Below are 15786 nucleotides of genomic sequence, written 5' to 3'. Positions count from 1 at the left end.
TATCAGGATGGTCATCGGAAATCTAATTTTCGTTGCCGTCAAGACTACTTTGTGCAATTTTTGAAATACCACGTTCTTTCTGTTCATTGCCCCGCGACCTTTCCAGGGCCCCTGCTTTGCTGGCTCAGCCAGTCCCTGGACGCTGACTGGCCATGTAGTCGTGAGGTGAGGGGAGTCCACACCTCCCCAGGCCTCGAAAGCGAGGGGGACCTGAGGACTCCGAGGGCTTGGCCTTCCTGCCCCCAGGGCCAGCATCAGGCGAAGTAGGCGTAGAAGAAGATGTTGACACACATGAGCAGGATGGCATTGAAGCCACACACACGGGCCCAGAAAGTGTGCTTCTGGGGTATTCGGCCATCACCTGGGGGGCAGGGCAAAGAGACAGGTGAGGGCCACAGGGCCACACCTAGCGCCCCCACCTCCCGGACTCCTTGGGTGGGAGTTAGAGTCAGGGCCTAGGGTCACACACCCACCTGCTTTGGCTCCCACGGGCACATCCTGAGCCAGGGTCCACCAGGTAAGGTTCTCAATCTGCAGAGAATGATCGGGATGGGGGTGTGGCAGGACAGGGCTGGGCCCGGACGGGGACAGGGGTCAGGGATGGAAAGTGAGCAGCTGAGTTCAAAAAGGGACAGGGGTCAAGAGCTAGAAAATGCCGGAGTCGCAGAGTGTCAGGGGTCAGAATGGGACCAGCGTTAAAAGTTTGTTAAAGGTCAGGGGTCGGGGTCAGGGGCCAGGGCAGTCTCACCTGAATCCCCCGGGGGGGTGGCGTCATCAGGCTCCCGGCCACCACCACGACTCCACTGAGCACAAAGAGGGCGACGGCAAAGTGCAGGTAGTGGATACTGCCAAGGATGGACGGCCGCGTGTCCGGGTCACCGCAGGGGGGGGCAGGGTGCAGGAATTCCAGGACCAGCCTTGTGGCGCCCACGGCCAGCCCCACCATGAGGCCCCAGAAGGCCCCCTGGGGAAGAGGAGGCAGGGCAGGTGCACCATGAGGGGGAGGCCAGGGTTCCCCCAGCACACACACAGCCAGCAGGGGGAGGGGTGGGGGTGGGAGATGGGAGCCAGACACAGCTCGTCCGCAGGAAGACGACGGAGTCTGCCCCCCACGTCCAGTCTGCTGCCCCAGCTCTCCCCATCCCCCACCCACCTGCTCATTGGCTCGCCGCCAGAAGATGCCCAGAACAAAGATGGCGGTCACTGGGGGGGCCAGGGAGCTGGTCACTGACTGCATGTAGATGAACAGCTGCCCACTGTTGGAGTCCTGCAGGATGGGGATCCAGGCCACGCTCACGCCGATGAGCACCACGATGACCAGCCTGTGGGCAGGCGGTGGGGCGTGCTCATCCCTCAAGACCCTTTCTCATTCTCCCCCATCTCCCATGGTCACTAAGATTTGCTCTCCAGCTGTCCCCTGCCACCCCAGCTCCAGCCTCCTCCCCGGCCTCTGGTCCCCTCCTCTGGGGATGTGGCCAGCCCTGCCCTGCCCCGAACCCTTCTGTGGCTTCGGCCACCTGCAGGTACAGCCGCCCGACTCAGCCTCTCTGCTCCTTCTTGTCCCCCCCCCCCGGCCCCCCCAGGCTCTCCCCTTTGTCCTCAAGCACTCGTCCCACTTGCTTACTGTCCGGCTCCCCTTCTGGGCTGGACGCACCAGCCCCTGGCACACAGTAGGTGTCCCGTAAACATTTGGTGGCTTCGAGAATGACCTGCAGCCCTCGCATTCCAGCCAGACTGCCCCCCTGGTGGTTTCTCTAACGCTGGTGGGGTCTGGCAGGAGCAGTGGCCTGGGGCTGGCACACTCCTCACGCCCGTAGCCCAGGGCTGCTGACCTGCACCCATCGCAGATGACCTCTGTCCTAAGAGGGCAAGGGCTGGGGCCGGGCAGTCTGGGTCTGGGTTGGGACGTGGACTCCTCAGCTCTGGAGCCCAAGACTTCTGGCCAGAGGAGCCCCTTTGCCTCCCTACCCTGTGTGGACTCCTCCTTTTGGCTCCTGCCTGCCTCTCGTCTAGGTGGGAGCCCTCCACCGCAGGGACACGCTTCCTGCAGTCAGCAGCCGCCCATCGGGAGCCCACCCAAGAGCAGCGCACTGGGCCAGAAGCCCAGACTCAATAACGAGTGGGCCCCGGTCCCTTCCTAGCACTGAGAGCAGAGCAAAGAAAGCAGATGAGCCTGTTACCCTGTGCTAGGGGTCTGGGCTGAGGGGGCCCAGAGGAAGCAGTAACCCAGGAGGGCTTCTAAGCAGAGGAGGACCTCCTCCAGTCTTGAAGAGCTGTGGGGGCCAGCTAAGGAGACAGAGCTGGGGTGAGGCGTCCCATCTGCTCCTTCTTGGCTGAGTACCCCTCGCCCCTGTGTCCCGGCTCACTTGGACACCGCTCACCCCCAAGGTGGGTGGTGGGTGAGGCCTCCCGGACCCTGCACAGGACAGCAAGGGTGAGCGAAGCCATGTGTGCCGCTGCGGTGGGTCCTTCCTGTCTGCCTACCCGCCTGCCTCCCTTTCTTCCCTTCCAAGCCTGAGGGGGAGGGTGGAGGGAGGAGGTGCCACCTTGATTAAGGCTAATTAGCCCTTAGCCTGGCAGGCGGGTGGGCACTGCCCTCTTCAAAGGCATAGGCGGGCTCCATTAACACCCGGCCCACCCCACCCTCCCCACACAGGCTCCTGTGTCCAACACCGGACTCAGCATCTCTGTGCAGGGCCAGGTGTCTCCAGAGCGGCCTGGACTGGGGCCCTTGCCTTCCCTCTGCCCTCTAGGGTTTCCCCTTCCAGGGGGACCCCAAGCCCAGAGGCTGTTCCTTCTGCCTAGAATACCCTTCCCCAACTCCCCCCCTGGCCAACCCCCTCCTCCTCCAAGGCTCAGCTCAAGGCCCTCCTCCTCCAGGAAGCCTTCCAACCCCATCCCTTCCCGCCTGCACACACACACTGCCATCAGGATGACTGACTGTCATCCGTGGTTGCAGGGGAGCCCCTCAAGGGCTCGAGGTGAGGGCTTTGAGATCTTTCTGGGTCCCCCATCTTGTTCAGCTCTATGCAGGGAGGCATCGGGCACTATTTGTGGACCGAATAATAGACAGAAGGTAGAATGGTAGACAGACGGGGGTAGCAGGGGAGGGAAATGAAGGAGCAGAAGTACCAGGCAGTGGAGCCTGGCAAAGATCAGGGCCCCAGATGTGGGACTGTCACTTGCCCCAGGTCTGCGATGGTTTTTCTGGCCCCACCCCCACCTAATAAGACTGTCAGGGTCATCGGCATGCCCCTGCCTGTCCCTGACCCATGGCGGCCTCCTCCCCAGGCCTCTGCACATGCTCCGCTGCCCCTCTCTCTGTACGTCCCACATCCCCTTGGATCAAGGCTCCAGAGACCCAGGACCCCACACAATCCAGGAAACACAGCTTAAATAGTGTTGTTTTAGGCAGGAGGAGGCTGGAGGTGTTGCGGGGGTCCGGGTGTTTCATGAGGGAGATGCATTAGAGCTGAACCCTGGCCCAACACCTAGCCATGGATCCTTTCCCACCTGACCAAACTGGCAGCTGAGAGAACTAGGACCCAGAGAGGGTGAGCAACCTGCCCCACATCACACAGCCGCGTGCCCACAGGCAGGCTGGCAGGGCCTGGGTTGGCTGGGGCTTGACCTGGTAGGAGAGGTGGGAAGGAGGGTCAAGAGCCCCCTGGCTGGGGGTGAGTTGGTATAGAGGGGAGGCCAGTTTAGGACTTTGGTCTCAGGTGGGAGCAGGAGGGAAGCCTGCTTCTGAGGAGGGCAGGAAGTAGGGGGCACTCAGGCGTCAGGTGTCCCCGGATGCTGAGCCTGGAAGGGCTTTGGAGGAGTCTGTCAGACGAGGGTGGGCTTCCAGGGCCACACAGCCACTGAGGAGAGGCAGGGGAACCACATGGCGGGGAGAGGAGGTCAAGAGGCCAGGCCCCGGTGACACAGAAGCATCCCGTAAGGCAGGAGGGAGAGGCTCCTTGTTTTGGAGGAGGCGGTGAGCCTGCAGATGAGCTCACGCTCACCTGCTGAGTGGCGTGTCCCAACAGGGCCCTTCTGACAGAAGCTCGGCTGTTTTGCATCGCTGGGACAGCTGCCTGGAGCTCCGGGGGAGACCCCGCCCTGAGGATGGGCGCTATGGGCCCAGAGCCCGAGGCTGCGCTGTTGGTCAAGCTAGGCACCGGCCGTTGGGGCCCTCGACTGGCGGAGTGGGGGGCTGCATGGCTTGGAGGGAGACAGGCCGGTAGGACCCGGGAGAGGACCCAAGCAGGCAGGCACATGCACACACTCAGTTCACCCCAAACTTTGCAGAGTTCACCCCAAAGGACTCCCAGGTACTCTGCTGAGTACGGGGATGGAGGGCTGGGCCAGACACAGCCCCTGCCCGTCCTCGTGGGAGTGGAGGTTGGGGGGGCGTCAGGGAGACACATGTGCTGTGGGAGGAGTCTGACCATGATCCCCTGTGGGAGGCTTAGAGGGGAGAGGGGCTCATTCCTTAGTCGGGGGTATCAGGGAGGGCTACATGGAGGAGGGGACACTTGGGCAGAGTCTAGAAAGATCGTGGGGTGAGTCATTGAGGTGATAAGGAGGGGACAAGCAGGGCTAGGAGGAAACGGCAGAAGCTCAGGGGGGCCAGGGACAGCTGTGGCCTGAGTGTGGCCCCCCCTGAGAACTGGCTCTGGGCCCCCTCTATCAGGAGGGCTAAGGGCTCAGACTGGGGGAAGACAGAGAGATCTCTGGGACGGTTGGGGAAGGGGGACTGTCCCCAGCAGAGATTCGCTCAGAGATGCAGCTCAGAGAAAGAGATACATCGAAGATGAGGGCTGTCACCATGGTGGGGGGGGCGGGCAGAGCCACATGGGAGGTGAGATGGACCTTTCTCCAACCCGCAAACTCAGACTTACCCCTCAAAGGCCCCCTCTGGTGGGGCCTCCCGGGCCATCCATCGTGCGGCTGGGGAAGCCCATGTCCCAGCCTGTCCCCGGTGCCCGGCAAGCCTCCCCCCCCCGCCCCCGCCAGCCACCATACCGGCCCACCAGCAGCAGCTCCCGTTCGCCAGCGCGGGGCCTCAGCCGCCTCCAGATGTCCATGGTGAAGAGTGTGCTACTGCTATTGAAGATGGACGTCAGCGAAGACATGAGCGCGGCCATCATCACTGCGATCATCAGCCCCCGCAGACCTGGGGGGGGGGGACAGGGCCCCTGTGACCTGGCCCGGGAGCCCCTCCTGCCTGCGTCCCCCTGTCTGAGGCCCCACCGTCAGCATCGGCCACTCACAAGCCCTCGAGAGCAGAGCCCCAGGAGGAAGGAGGAAGGAGGCTGGAGGAAGGAGGCTGGAGGTGTTCAAGGGAGAAAGGCCCAGTCGCGAGAGGCTGGGGGCCAAGGGCAAATGCAGGGGGCGGGGCGGAGGGGGTTACTTCTGGATTTGCGGCTTGCTGGCCCCATCGTCACAGCCGTGACGGCTTCTGCTGTTCTGGGTGCAGTTAGGAGCACCCTGTTTCTACAGAGCCGTGCAGATGACAAGGCACTTTCACACCCAGGCCTTCATTTGACGGAAGCATTATTAACCCGTTTGACAGAGGAGGAAGTAGGAGCTCCTAGCGGGAGGAGAGGTGCCCAGGGACTCACAGTGGCCAGCAGCAAAACTCTGGGGTGGGGCGGGGACAGGAAGGCCTGGGGCAGGACCCTCTGCTTAGAGGTCACAACCTGGCAGGGCGCAGTGGCCTGTGTGTGGCCGGCCCCAGGAGCCACAGGGGGGGCCCCTTTCTTGTTGGCTCTGTGGAAAAGGAGATGCGGTTCCCCAGGGGAGAGAGAAAAATCTACCCAGGGATTGGCTGAAAACGAGGGAGGGGTCCCCATCGAGGTGGACGAGGCTCTGCTTTGCAAAGCCTTCTGGGAGTCGTGGGCTTGAGAGGGGCTGAGGGTGGGGAGCCTGGAGAGACGGAAGGATGCTCAATTTCCAACTCAGTGCTGTGTGGCGTCAGGCTGGTCGGCTCCCCTCTCTGGGCCTCGGTCTGATTCTATCTCCAAGGCCTCTTACACCTTTTCTTCAAGTGTCTAAGCACCTCCCCTCCATCTCTGCCGATTGTCTGTCTGTCCTCTACCCCCTGCCCTAGTTTAAACCTGACTGATGGCCCCCCCTCCCCTGAGGGCTCAGCCTCCCTGGTGCTATTTTTGCCTGGCCCTTGGTTCTGTGTCTGACTCGCTGTGTGACTTCCAGGCCCTCTCTGTTCAGTTATCACGATGACAGGGCTGGGGCCCAAAGAAAAGTGAGTTAGATCACGGTTTTCCCTCAAACATTTCTCCATCCTGTTTCTCTTGCTCAGGGAGGTGGAATTAACTTGGGGCTTATTCTCCACCCATTTTTCAGACAGGGAGCTCAAGGCCCAGAGAGTGGTTATGGCCCAACAATGGCTGGGTGTCAGCACTCGGGGGCTTAGCGAGCTACCCCCGCCCCCCAGAACAGAAGAGAAAGGTGAGGCCCAGAGGTGGGAACCCACAGCGAGGCCAAGCCTTGCGCCAGGCAGGGTCCCAACATTATTATGTTTAATCCCAGCAACAACACACCGAGGGGTGGGTAGGTGTCATTATCTGGAATTTACAAATGAGGACACTGAAGCTCCCAGCAGGGAAATGACACGCCCCAAATATCTCAGCCAGCAAGTGGCAGAGCTGAGATTTGATCCCAGGTCTGTGAACTCACCCTGGGCCTCCACACCCCGGGAGAGAGGGAAAGCAGGGCAAGGCCTGGAAGCTTCTATAGGGGAAGCCATGGGGAGGGAGGGAGACACTCAGGGTCTGAGAATCTGGAGGTGAAACCAGGCTGCAGAGGGTCTCAGAAGGCTGTCTCCTCTTTTTGCTCTGCTGGGACAAGAAATGTGGGAAAGGCCAAAACCTGCCCCCATGTTCTACCTGCTGGAGGAGGCAGGAGGCGTGGGGCTCATGGGGGCCCGAGCTCCTGATCCCAGCGGAGTCAGCAGTGGGTTGGAGCAGGACAGACCGGGGTCTGTGGCTCAGCCACTCTGTCACCATGGAGAAGTCACTTTCCCTGCTCGGTGCCTCAGTTTCCCTATCTGTAAAGCGGGGCTAACAACTACCTCATAGCCGGAAGTGGGAAGCAGTTTGACCTCTGTCAAGGGATGGCACAGCACAGGGGAAGAGGACAAGCTCTGGAGGCAAATTATCCGGGTTGAGAACCCGGCTCTAGGGCTCATTGGCCACGTGACTTTGGGCAGGTCTCTTCAACCTCTCTGGGTCTCAGTTTCCCCATCTTTAAAATGGGGGTGATAATATCAGCACTTAGGGTTCTTGGAATGATGGAAGGTAGTCCCATGCAAAGTCCTTGGAATCCTGCGTGGCCCATGGTGGGGCGGGGGGGGGGGCGGCGTGTGAGTATTTTCCAGTATTACTACCTTCCTCTCTTTCCCGATGAGTGAACATCCCACTTGGATGTCACACTGGACCCAAAGTGGCCTCCACAGCCCCCGGTGCCCCTCGCCCTCACCAGTCCCACGCGAGGTTCCACCCCTCACCCTGCCGGGACCCCACCCAGAGTCTCACCGATGGGCATCAGTTCCATGACCAGCTTGGGGTAGGCGATGTTGGAGCATCCGATCTCAGCCCCGCAGGCCCGAAGGCACTCAGACGGCACCACGCAGCCCACGTCATCTGCGTCAGAGGGATGCCCAGTATATCCCAGCTGCTCCACCCCGCCCTTCGGACAGCCGTGAGCACCTGAGGGTGGGCCAGCCCCCGGCCCAGCCCTGCTCTGTCACCTCCTCTGACCAGGAGCTATGTGGTCCTGGGTCACGAGGAGGGGGCTGGCCTCAGAGCTATTCTGGCCCCTAAAGCCTTAACTTTTTTCCTGCCTGGTGTCCTCCGTCGTAATGTCTTCTCCCTCTCCCAGGCCAGGCCAGGGGGCTCACCTGCTCACCCACGTGAGCAGTCCACTGTTAGAAGCCATCTGGGGCTCTGGTCTCCCTCACCCCCCTTCTGCCCCCACCCCTTCTCCCCAGAGGGGCAAATGCAGGCTGGAGGGACACCTTCCCCCACCCCTGGGCTCAGAGCTTTAGGCCGGGTCCTGTCCCCCTGACCCCCCCACCTGGAGCCATCTCCAGCAGCTCCTGGAGGACCCTTAAAACACACGGGAGCCAGATCACACCCTGGTCAGAACTCTCCAGTAGTTCTGCTGTCCACAAGACTCTCCAGTCATCGAGACGCCGGGCTCCTCCAGTCGTGTCCCTTTCCTTGCCGCCCCCCCACCCTGCTCCAGCCACAGGGGCCTCGCCGTCACCTGAGTCCTTCCCCACCAGCCCCTCTGCCCAGGCCTTCCCAGGAGGGCTGGCTCAGAAGTGACGCCCCGCAGCAGGAGGGGCGCACACTGCTCATCTGTGGACTGAATGGACTGAGCCTTGCATCCGGGCCTCCCTAGCAAGCTGCCCCAGCAGAACCCTGTTGGGGCGGTGGGCAGGAAGCACGGCACCTCACTCCCAGAGCTTGCCCACGGCAGCCGGGCTCCCCAGCACAGTGCGGGGAACACTGGTCAACCCCACGTTCTGGGGCTCCTCCCATGAAGTACTCTCTCCACGCCCCGTGGGCTGCCCGTGTCCCTGGGATTTTCAGCCGGGGGCCCACAGCGTGCATAGCTGATGGTGGGGGAAGTTCAGAAACAGATGCCACCGACCAGCACTCCAGGGGGAAGGGAGGCCAGTGTGGGCGCTTACATTTCAATCCGGCAGCAGGCATCGGCGTTCCCCAGCCACGGTGCTCCCCTTGCAGGCCAGGCACTCCTGAGTTAACCACTGTCCCCTCCAAATGCCCCTTCTGAAAAGTCCCTCCATGGATGCCCAACCCATGGCAGGTGGGTCTCAGAACCCTTCCTCCAGGCTAGCAGGGCTGGGGCAGCATCCCCCCATCCTCAATGACCTGGCATCCCGGGTCTCTAGCCCAGCCCCTCTCTGGAGCTCCAGAGCCCCCTAGCCCCATGGCTTTTCCTGCCACATCCCTGCCTGCTTCACTTGGCTCCCTGCCCTGCTCCTGGGCACCAGCCCCTCCCCGCCTCCCTTCCATCCTCCCCATCCTTGCCAAATTACACCTCTGCTCACACTACTTACTTCTCAGGAGGCCTCCCCCCACCCGCCCCCACACACACATACACACTGCTGGAGTCCCTAGCTTCCGGGGGGGTGGTGGTGGTGGAATCCTTTCTGTGGCCTTTCAGGTCCTTGTCAAGTGGTCCCAGATCCTCCCATCCAGTGTGCATGCATCAGCCGCCCCGACCTGCTGGTGTTTTCTCATACACACCCAGCACTTTGCCGCCTCCGGGCCTTCGCAGACGAGGTCCCCTCCTCCCAGGACTCCATCCTACCCTTGTTTACCTCCTGCTCCCTGGCCCATTGCAAAGGGCTGGTCCTCTGAGGCTTTCTCTGACTCCCTCTGCCCTCCCCCCAACCCTAAGCCGGCAAAGCAGCTTCCTCTCAAAGGCTCCTATGGCCGAGGATTGAATCATGATAGTTTGTATGCATATTTTACCTCCCCTACCAGACTGGGAGCTCCCCCAGGGCGGACACTGGGTTTGAATCATCTCCAGGTCCCGGGTATCACTCGGTGTAGGGCTGGGCCCAGAAAAGAGATCCTGCGAACATTTGTGAATGAATGAGTGAGTAATGGAGTGAATTGTTCTCAAGAAGGAGGCAAGGCACAGGAGGAGGGGAGGAGGAGAAAGGATGCCAGAAAACAGTCCTGCCGAAGTTCAGGCAATATTTGATCCAGCTGCAGGCCAGCGGTGCGCAGATGAGAACTTGGGACCACAAAGGGCATGACTGGCCTGGGACACACAGTTGGACCCAGGACAAAGCCCCAGGCCCCGTGGCAGGACTTCGGGGTGGCGGGGCACTGGGGTCCAGCATACAGAAGGCAGGTGATTGGGCCCCTGCTGACAGGTTCTGGGCCTGGACTGGCCTGCTCTGGTGCCCGGACCCAGCCCTCCTGGGAGAGACAGGTGAGGAGTCACAGCCACATAATGGCTCAGAAAGCCCGAGTCAGGAGATTCTGGCCAAGTGTATTCAGCCCATTCCAGGCTGTGGGCATGGGCCTCCGCCTCTGGGCACCACTGGCTCACTTGCCTGAGTTTGTGCTGAACAGCAAGAAAGAACAACCTCTCCTTTATGACAGTGGCAGAGGTGCGCCATTGAAGTCCCCTGAATGTGCCACACTCAGGATGGCAAGGGCCAGCGGGGGGGAGGGGGGGCTTCTGAGTTGGCCAGGGAGCCAGCTTCTGTGGGCCTAGGAGCTCCCCAGCTGGGATCTACTTTTGCATTGGCACCTCCGTCCAGCCAGGGCCCACACCAGAAGCCTGGGAGCTGCCCCTCTCCTTGTCTCCCACGTCCTCCCTCCCTGTGGCCGATACCAAGTCCAGCCACTGGGCTTGGTGAGCAGGTGAACTGCACCACCTCCTTACTGCACCGCCTTGCCCCCTCTAACCCACCCTCCCTGCATGCAGCAGAGGGAACTTCTAAAAACACCATTTCTGTCCACCATCCTTCCTGCTCACACACTTCTGTGGCTCTCCATCCCCTGCAGGAGGGATCACAAGCCTCTAAATGTGCCATTCATGGCCCCTTACCCTCTTAGCCACACCTCTGGGCCTCTGTGTTTGCTGTTCCCTCTCTCTGGAATACCCTTCCCTCTTTCAGAAACTCAGGGAATTCATATGGATTCATACTTTCAACCTATGGATGTCTGTGCAGGCTTTGGGCAATATCCTCATGGCACAAATAACTCTGTGACCCGTGACAGCCTCTGCCAGTGTGTGTTGATGGACTGAATGACCCTTTCCCAAGGAGGCCACTGGACATAAGACCAGGAGGGTTAATCAAGTTGCTCCCCACTCCCTAACCAGGCCTGGCCCATCCCAGGGAGACAGTCCAGATGTGGATGTTGCAATAAGGAGCAGGAGAAAAGCACACAGACCTGAGTTTAAGGCCAACTATCCCAACGCTCTACTGTATGATCCTGGGTGATTATTTAAGGTCTCTGAGGCTGTTTCTTCCCCTGTAAAGTCCTTCTGGGGGACATCCAGAGGCCAAAACTCAACCTCAACCTAAATGTCACACCTGACACAAAAATTAATTCAAAATAGATCACAGATTTAAATGCAATATGTAAAAACTATCAAACTTTTAGGGAGAAAATAGTAGATCAGGACCTAGGGCTAGGCAAAGAGTTCTTAGACTTGACAATGAAAGCACTACCCATAAAAGAGAAAATGGATAGAGTAGACCTCATCAAAATTAAAAGTTCAGTGTGAGACACCTGTGAAAAGGATGAAAAGAAAAGTTACAGAACAAAATCAGTAAAGTTGCAGGATACACAATCAATATACAAAGATCGGTCATGTTTCTATACACTAACAATGAACCATCAGAAAGAGTAATTAAGAAAACAATCCCATTCATGATGGCATCAAAAATAACTAAATATCTAGGAATAAATTTAACCAAGGAGGTGAAAGACCCGTACAATGAAAATTATAAGACACTGATGAAAGAAGTTGAAGATGACACAAATAAATGGAAAGATACACCATGTTCATGGATTAGAAGAATTCATGTTAAAATGTCCATACCACCAAAAGCCATCTGCAGATTCAGTGCAGTCCCTATCAAAATTCCAATAGCATTTTTCACACAAATAGAAAAAAACAATCCTAAAAATTTGTATAGAACCACAGAAGACTCCAAATAGCCAAAGCAATCTTAAGAAAGAAGAGAAAAACTGGAGACATCACTCTCCCCGATTTCAAACTGTATTACAAAGCTATGGTAATCAAAACAATACAGTATTGGCACAAAAACAGACATATAGATCAATACGACACAATAGAGACCACAGAAATAAACCCACACATATATAGTCGATTAATTTATGACAAAGGAGTCAAGAATATACAATGGGGAAAGGACAGTCTCTTCAATAAATGGTGTTGGGAAAATGAGACAGCTACATGCAAAAGAATGAAACTGGACTACTACCTCAAACCATACGTAAAAACCAACTCAAAATGGACTAAGGATTTGAATGTAAAACTCCTAGAAGAAAACATGGGGGGTAAGCTCCTTGACATTGATCTTGGCAATTATTTTTTTTTTTATTTGACACCGAAAGAAAGAAAAAAAACCCAAATGGGACTACAACAGATTAAAAAGCTTCTGCACAGCAAAGGAAACCATCAACAAAATGAGAAGGCAACCTATGGATTGGGAAGAATATTTGTAAGCCATAGATCTGATAAGGGGTTAATAGCCAAAATATATAAAGAATTCATAGAACTCAATAGCAACCCCCCCCCAAAAAACAAAATCCATTTAAAAAGTGGGCAGAAGATCTGAATAGACATTTTTCCAAAGGAGACATACAAATGGCCAACGGGTGCATGAAAAAGTGCTCAACATCACTAGTCATTGGGGCTATGCAAACCAAAACCACAATGAAATATCACCTCACACCTGTTAGAATGGCTATCATCAAAAAGACAAGAGATCACGTGTGTCGGCAAAGATGTAGAGAAAAGGGAATCCTTTTGCGTGTGTAGGTGTGCTACTGGTAGGAACATATATGAGTGCAGGTACTATGAAAAACGCTATGGAGATTTCTCAAAGAACTAAAAATAGAACTACCATTTGATCCAGCAATGCCACATCTGAGTATATATCTTAAGGAAATGAAATCATTACCTTGAAGAGATATCTGTACTCCATGTTCATTGAAGCATTAGTCACAGCAGCCAAGACATGGAAATAACCTCAAGGGTCCATCAACAGATGAATGGATAAAGACGTGGCATACACACACACACACACACACACACACACACACACACACACAGAAATATTATTCAGCCCTGAGAAAGAAGAAAATCCTACCATTTGTGACAACACTGGTGGACCTTGAGGGCATTATGCTAAGTGAAGTAAGTCAGAGAGAGAAAGACAAATACTATATGATCTCACTTATAAGCGGAATCCAAAAAAGCTGAACTCAGAAAAAGAGAGTAGAATGATAGGGCTGTGGGGTGGAAGAAAAGGGGCGATATTAGTTAAAGGGTACAAACTTCCAATTATAAGATGAATAAATTCTGGAGATCTAACGTACAGCACAGTGATTATAGTTAATGATATTGTATTTTATATTAAAAAAAAAAGTTACAGACCAGCAGAAAATATGTGCAGACCATAGACCTGACAAAGACCTTGTATTTAGAATATATAAAGAGCACGGAACCCTGCTGGCTCAGTTGGTTAGGCTTCCGACTCTTGGTTTTAGCTCAGGTCATGATCTTGGGGTCGTGGGATAGAGCCCCATGTCAGGCTCCATGCTGGGTGTGGAGCCTGCTTGAGATTCTCTCTGTCTCTCTCCCTCTGCTCCTCCCCACCACCCTTCCCCACCCCCACTCACACTCTCACTCACTCTCTTCCTCTCTTAAAAAAAAAAAGTATGAAGAGCTCTCAAAACTCAACAGGAAAAACCAAACAATCCACTTAGAAAATGGGCAAAACACATGAACAGGAATTTCACTGAAGAGGTCAGACAGCTGGCAAATAAGCACATGAAAATATGTTCTATATCATTAGTCATTAGGAAAATGCAAATTAACACCATAGGAAGAGGTTAGTACACACCTATCAGCGTGGCTAAAATAAAAAAATTGTGACAACATAAAATGTTGGCAAGGATGTGGAGAAACTGGATTGCTCATATGTTATTGGTAGGAATGAAAAATATACATAATACAACATATATACAAATGAATATGTATAATATGCATATGAATGTTCATAGCAGCTAAATTCATAATAGTCCCAAACTGGAAACAACCCATTGTCCTTCAACAGGAGAGATGGTTGAACAGACTCTGGTCCCCGCATGCCATGAATACTAGCCAGCAACAGAAACAAACAAGCTACGGATACGCACGATGACCTGGATGACTTGCCAGAGAATTATGCCGAGTGGGAGAAAAAGCTAATCCCTGAAGGTTATATGCTGTACTTCCCATTTATATAACACCTTGAAATAACATTGCAGAGATGGAGAACAGATTTCGTGGTTGACAGGGGTTAGGGATGGAGATGTGGGTAGCGAGGGAGGTTTCAGCCACACAAATCTACACATGCGGTAAAGTTGCATACACACACACACACACACACGAACACGTGTAAACTGGTGAAATCTGAACAAGTTCTGGATTGCACTGATGTCAATTTTCTGGTTATTGTATTATTGTACTAGAGTTCTACAAGATGATACCACGGGGAGAAACTGAGAGAAGGATCCCTGTGACCTCTCTGTTGGTGTGTTGTTGTTGCTGTTTTTAACAACTTCCTGTGCATCTGTAAATACGGGCAGGTAACGGCAAGGTTGGAGGGCTTCATGCCTTTCAGCCCCCAGAGCCAGGATTCCCTTCATGAGCCCCAGGGCCTACGTGCAGTCATAAGAGCAAAAGGAGAAGCTGAGGCCCGTAAACTCTTGTTCTGGGTCCCTGGTGGCAGTGAAGCTATATAAGTCAGCCTTCAGGACCCCAAAAGCAGTGCTGGCCCCCTGGGACCGCCTGCCTCTTCTCTGTGGCTGAGTGGGGTGGGGAAGATGGGGGTGTGTGCGCAAGAGTTGGGCCTGACTCCAGCCCACAGCAGCCCTCTCTGGCTCTCCCCATCCCAGGGTACAGGAGGGCGCTGCTCATCATGTGGGACCAGTCCTGGGGGGTTACCCCTCCCAGCAGGGAGCAGGGCTAGGGACTAAGAACTGGGTATCTATCTGCTCTCCGCACACCAGGCTCTGTAAAGGCTCCATCCTGAGTATGGGTCAGACGGTGCCCTATCCTTGCGCTGGGGCCTCCCAGTCCAGTACCCCAATTCTACTTCCACAACCCGACAGCTGGGTATCTGCACAGACTTCCCGTCCCACCTGGGAAACGATACTGGTAGGGTTGGACCAAGTTTACCAACAGGCCCCGCGGTCAGGGGGAGGGGCGGTGCAAAGGTTGTTGACTTGCTGTGTGTTCTCGGTAAGAACACTGTCCCTCTCTGGGCTGCAATGTTCCAGGAGCTGTTGGACTTTGGTACCTGGGCTTTCCAGAATTCGGCCAGCCCCGCACGGGAGGCAGCGGAGGAAACGCGGCGCACGGCCACCCCGCGCCGATGTCCCTCGGGGGTTGGCGGGGGTGGTGAATCAGCTTCCGGCCCCGCCCCCAGGGCGGCACGTGACCGCAGGTGGCGGCGGCGGGGTGGGCGGGGCGGCATGAGTCACCAGCCCGTAGCCGCCGCGGGTGCGCTTCGCTCCGCCAGCGCGGCTTTCCTTGCCGGCTGTGCCCCGCGCCCGCGCCCGCCCGGTAAGCGAGTCCCGGGCCGCGGCCCCGGATCCCGGGCCCGCCAGCCGCGCTTCCCCGAGCCTCCTCCGGGCAGCCCTCTCGGGTTGCGGGGTCGTGGCGCCCTCAGATTTTAAGACCCCCCGCGCCCTTCCCGGAAGCTGCCGGAATGCGGGGCGCCGCCGAGCTGGTCTAGCGGCCATCCCGAGTTGTGCCCCGCCACCCCCACTCTTGGAAACTTCTGGGAAGTTCCCTGCCTGCCCTGGTTCCTCCCAGAAGTTGCCTAGGACTTTAGGCAGCCCCACAGTTCCTCCGGGTTGCGGGTCCCGCCCCCCGGCCCCTACTGAGAGAGGCACACCGCGCCCAGGCGTGGGTCCCGCCCCGCCATCTCGCCCACTGCCGCCCCACCCCCGCCCTGTCGCCCCTCCCCGGTCCCGCCTGCAC

General features: G+C 56.7%; 2 protein-coding genes across 2 annotated transcripts in view; one reads left to right on the top strand and one right to left on the bottom strand.

Annotated features, from left to right (window-relative positions):
- On the bottom strand, positions 1-15682 carry SLC5A10 (solute carrier family 5 member 10). The gene is made up of 7 exons (XM_081805636.1): positions 15101-15682; positions 7542-7649; positions 5011-5161; positions 1154-1322; positions 749-964; positions 474-531; positions 1-361 (listed from the first exon to the last, which is right to left on the bottom strand). Exons 2-7 carry the CDS (start codon positions 7558-7560, stop codon positions 255-257), a joined length of 720 nt encoding a protein of 239 aa, XP_081661762.1. The 5' UTR covers positions 7561-7649; positions 15101-15682; the 3' UTR covers positions 1-254.
- SACK1G (scaffolding CK1 anchoring protein G) overlaps positions 15273-15786 on the top strand; it is a 29855-nt gene continuing 29341 nt past the window's right edge. The window contains exon 1 of the mRNA XM_081805628.1: positions 15273-15366. The gene's annotated coding sequence lies outside the window, so the exon portion shown is untranslated. The remainder of the gene's footprint in view (positions 15367-15786) is intronic.

This window comes from Leptonychotes weddellii, chromosome 15 (assembly GCF_054177405.1).
Source record: "Leptonychotes weddellii isolate Sample4059 chromosome 15, ASM5417740v2, whole genome shotgun sequence".
In the NCBI taxonomy this organism is placed as follows: Eukaryota; Metazoa; Chordata; class Mammalia; order Carnivora; family Phocidae; genus Leptonychotes; species Leptonychotes weddellii.
The sequence above is the reverse complement of the archived record's forward strand: the minus strand, read 5'-3'. Positions and strand labels throughout refer to the sequence as shown.

Coding starts and splice junctions, on each gene's coding strand:
- SLC5A10 (XM_081805636.1), bottom strand. Junction 965..1,153: donor GGCGGCGAGCCAATGAGCAG/GTGGGTGGGGGA, acceptor CCTCTTCCCCAG/GGGGCCTTCTGGGGCCTCAT. Junction 362..473: donor GCCCGTGGGAGCCAAAGCAG/GTGGGTGTGTGA, acceptor CCTGCCCCCCAG/GTGATGGCCGAATACCCCAG.